Source organism: Cornus florida, unplaced genomic scaffold (genome assembly GCF_030987335.1).
Source record: "Cornus florida cultivar Cherokee Brave unplaced genomic scaffold, ASM3098733v1 CherokeeBrave_3.0.0_Hap2_Chr08, whole genome shotgun sequence".
Lineage (NCBI taxonomy): Eukaryota > Viridiplantae > Streptophyta > Magnoliopsida > Cornales > Cornaceae > Cornus > Cornus florida.
In genome coordinates this window covers 13,662,203-13,666,706 of record NW_026775578.1, presented here as the reverse complement: position 1 = coordinate 13,666,706, position 4,504 = coordinate 13,662,203, and the positions used below count along the sequence as shown (strand labels likewise).

General features: G+C 42.2%; 1 protein-coding gene across 1 annotated transcript; it reads left to right on the top strand.

Annotated features, from left to right (window-relative positions):
• The first annotated feature begins 292 nt into the window (after nucleotides 1–292).
• Nucleotides 293–1,147, top strand: LOC132269744 (uncharacterized). The gene has a single exon (XM_059770997.1). The coding sequence runs from the start codon at nucleotides 293–295 to the stop codon at nucleotides 1,145–1,147; it is 855 nt and encodes a 284-aa protein (XP_059626980.1).
• The last annotated feature ends 3,357 nt before the right edge of the window (nucleotides 1,148–4,504 follow it).

Below are 4,504 nucleotides of genomic sequence, written 5' to 3'. Positions count from 1 at the left end.
GCAGTTGGTTATTCGGTGGTATTCTGATTATGTGGGACAATCGGTAGGTCTCTTTGGAGGACTCTCAGTTGGGGATTTTTCTGCCTCATGCGTCCTATCTTTGTTGAAAGATGGCTTTCGCTGGGTTTTCTCTGGGGTTTATGGACCTACAGAGGATAGTGTGCGCCATCTTTTATGGAAGGAGTTGGGTGATGGTCAAAGGAGATAGCCATTACCTTGGTATATTGGAGGGGACTTCAATGTTGTTTGCTCTCCTTTTGAGAGGTCTTCGGGGGGTAAATGGACAGCTGTCATGGAGTCTTTTTCGGATTTCATTGATGGGGCGGGGTTATTTGATTTACCTTTAGTGGGTGGTCCATTTACTTGGTCTAATGAGCGTACTCCTCTTACCTTCTCTCGTCTTGACAGGTTCCTTGTGTCAAGTAATTGGGAGGAGAAGTTTTCCGATGTTGTTCAGGATACGTTGGCTCGTCCTATTTCTGATCATGTCCCTTTCGTTTTGGATTGTGGTGGGTTGCGTAGCAGAAGATCCCCTTTCGGATTTGAGAATATGTGGCTTCAGGCTGTAGGCTTTCTGGAGCGTGTTCAATCCTGGTGGGTGGGGTATGGTGTGGTTGGCACCCCAAGTCATTCTCTTGCGTGTAAGTTTTGCCTTTTGAATAATGATTTAAAAGTATGGAACAACGAGGATTTCGATTATTTGGTGTGGAGGAAAAATCATGTTTTTTCTGAGATTGCTGAGATTGATCGGATGGAGGGCCAGGGTAGTTTAGCGGAATCCCTGAAACTTAGGAGGGTAGAGTGTCAGGCGAAGTTTGCTGAAATTGCTGTCATGGAGAAGATTTCGTGGAGACAAAAGTCTCGAGCCTTGTGGCTTAAGGAGGGCAACAATAACACTAAGTTTTTTCATCATCTTGTTAATGCTCATAGAAGGGGCAATCACATTGGGAGGATCCAGGTGGATAGGGTAACATTTTATAAGGAGGAGGAGATTTGTAAGGGTATTGTTGATTTTTACTCGAGGTTGTTTACAGAATCTGTTGGTTGGAGACCTTTGCTTGCAGGACTTCATTTTGACTCTATTTCGAGTGAGGAGAGCTCTATTTTGGAGGAGCCTTTTCTGAAGATGAAGTTTTGTTTGCGCTAAAGAGCTGTAACGGGGACAAAGCCCTAGGTCCAGATGGTTTTTCCATGCGATTCCTTTTAGAGTGTTAGGAGGTGGTTCGTGAGGAGGTGATGGGTTCTTTTCATGTTTTCCATGCTCAGGGCTCTTTTGAGAAAAACCTAAATGCCACTTTTATTGCCCTCATCCCAAAAAAGGGAGGGGTGCTGGATGTTAGGGATTTTCGACCTATCAGCTTGGTAGGGTGCTTATATAAGTTAGTTGCTAAAGTCTTGGCTTCTAGGTTAAGGAAAGTTCTAGATGGTATCATTTCTGACTCTCAAAATGCCTTTGCAGGGGGTCGTCAAATTTTGGATTCAGTTCTCATTGCTAGTGAATGTGTGGATTCCAGGTTGAGTTGTGGTGATCCGGGTGTTTTGTGCAAGCTGGACATTGAGAAGGCGTATGATCATGTGAGCTGGAGTTTCCTTCTTTACTTGATGGAAAGGATAGGTTTCGGTGAGCGGTGGAGGAGATGGATCCTTTTCTACATTTCTAGTGCTCGCTTCTCTGTCCTTGTGAACGGGGCTCCGACGGGTTTCTTCTCTTGTTCGAGGGGATTGAGACAAGGGGATCCTCTTTCTCCTTTCTTGTTCCTTTTTGTTATGGAGGCTCTTAGCAGATTGATTAAAAAGGCGGTCGAGTTGGGCTTTTTGAGAGGCTTTTGGGTGGGTAGGGATGCTGCTAGTCAGTTGGAGATCTCCCACTTGATGTTCGCTGATGATACTTAGGTGCTTTGTGATGCGAATGCGTCCCAGTTGAGATATTTGCAATGCGTTTTGATTTGGTTCCAAGTGGTTTCTGGGCTTAAGATTAATGTTGAAAAGAGCATTCTTGTGCCGGTTGGGGGGGTCCCTGATATCAAGACGTTTGCTCAGATTCTTGGATGTCGCACTGGCTCTTTTCCCATTTCTTACTTGGGGCTGCCTTTGGGAGTTCCTTCGAGGTGTGTGGGAAGGTGGGATCCGGTTGTGGATAGATTTGAGAAGAGATTGGCAGGTTGGAAGAAGCAGTACCTCTCCAAGGGGGGCAGGGTCACTCTGATTAAAAGTACTCTTTCTTGCCTCCCCACGTATTTCATATCTCTCTTTCAGATTCCCTCTTCTGTAGCTGAGAGAATTGAAAGATTGCAGCTCAATTTTCTTTAAGGGGGGAGAGGCGAAGAGTTCAAGTATCATTTGGTTTGTTGGGATCAAGTTTGTTGTCTGATTCGAAGTGGAGGTTTGGGTATTAGGAGATTGCAGCCTTTCAACAAGGCTCTCCTTGGGAAATGGCTTTGGAGGTTTGGGGTTGAGAGGAGTTGGCTTTAGAGGAAGGTTATTGCGCTCAAATTTGAAGAGAGTTTTGGAGGATGGTGTTCTCTTAAGGTGCGTGGTCCTAGAGGGGTGGGGGTGTGGTCTTTCATCCCGAAGGGGTGGGATGAGTTCAGCAAACATGTTCGTTTTCGAATTCGAGATGGGAGGAGGATCAGATTTTGGGAGCATCTTTGGTGTGGAGAGCGTCCTCTTGCTATTGCTTTCCCTCGGCTCTTCAGGATTGCTTCTTATAGACAGGCCATGGTGGTTGACTGTTATCATCTTGATAACGGGAGACTGACTTGGGATGTTCAGTTTAGGGGCATTTTCAGGATTGGAAGATTGAGAAGGTCACTCGTTTTTTGGATTTGTTATACCGTCAGGTGATTACAGTTGGGAATTCGGATTGTTGGCTTTGGGATCCTAACTCTAAAGTCCTTTTTGAGGTTCGGTCCTTTTTCGGGTGTCTTTCGCTTGGCTTTGGAGGCCCTTTCCATTGGAAGTCTATTTGGCGGTCTAAGGCTCTTCTCAAGGTGGCCTTATTTGCTTGGACCACTGTTAATCAAAATAATTTGAGGAGAAGGAATCAGGTGGTGGTTAATCGATGTTACTTGTGTCGGAGCGATGAAGAGACTATGGATCATCTTCTGTTACATTGCAGCTTGGCTAGGGAGTGTTGGGATTTATTGCTTGGTTTGTTTGGGATCCTTTGGGTCATGCCTCACTCCTCTAGGGGGTTGATTGAGGCTTGGAGAGGTTTCTCAGTGAGGGCTCTCATTCAGGATGCTTGGAGGGCTACTCCTCTTTGTATTTGGTGGTGTATTTGGCTCGAGAGAAATCAGCGCTATTTCGATGGAAATGAGAAGCCTTCTTCTATGCTTAAGTTTTTTATTATTTCCACCCTTTTTTGTTGGGTTTCCGGGAGAGATTATAGATCTATTGAGGAGATTGTTGTTTTTCTGGCCTCTTTGAAGGCTTGAGTCGTTTTTTGGCCTTTTGTTTGTAGTTGGGTTTCGCTCCCCTTCGGAGCGCTTTCTTTATAAAATTTTTACTTATAAAAAAAAAAGCTTAATTGAATAATGGAATACATACTCTACATTTTTACGTAGTCTTTAGTGGCCCTGGTTGAATACTTGTTTGAACAAAATATTTGGTGTGGTTTTTGAAAATCTAATATATTAATCTTACTTTGTATTAAATAGTGCAACACTGCATCCTACTTCTTTCTATTATTGCTGCATTTTTTGCCTTTTATGGCTTCTGAAATCTGGATATTCGACTTGCCAATGCTCAACCAATTGTAAGCTTCCAATGTTCATTTCTCAAAGGTTCAGTTTTTTAAATGCATGGTCCTTGCTTTAAATTTTTTCCTGGAATCATGTTTACTCACTTCCATTACCAGAAAAAGTTTCTACTTCCGATTGTTGGTACACTCGTTCATCTCTCTTGTGCAGAATTGTGCACCACTTTTTTCATATATGCAAACTTATCTTAGCCGTATTTTTACTCTTGTTTTGCCATTGATTCGTCTCAATATTCACTTTTTTCCATTTCTATAATGTTTCTGCTTCTTGATTGGTAGTTGGTCTATGATTACACTGCATAATTTCGCGGAAGAAATCTATGTTGATGCTTAGTCTGAGAGCTCATATTTTTTGAATGATAGGCCAGAAAAAAGGTAGTGTATTATACGCCATTCATGACTTTAACTTTTGTAATATTGTTTATGGAAATTAATATTCTCACTTCATAACCAAATTCCTACATGAAAATTGGGAGTCAATTTTTTGGAATAATATTTTAGAATCTGTACAAGCATATCAACTTGACTTATCGGTTCTTTTGGAGTCAATTTTTTTTTTTTTTTTCTTTTGTAATTTTGTATTGATAGTTTGGATCTGATATCTCAAGTCTGGTTCCCTCTAGAGGAACTTGAGATTCCTGAAAATTGTTACAGACTACGAATCAGTAAATGAGTATATTATAATGTAGGTCTGTTGTTATTTCAGCACATGTAATTGCCTTGTTTGCAGGTTTTATCACGTCA

Excerpts from the sequence above, each read along its gene's own strand:
- LOC132269744 (XM_059770997.1), top strand. The coding sequence starts at position 293 with ATGGAGTCTTTTTCGGATTTCATTGATGGGGCGGGGTTATTTGATTTA.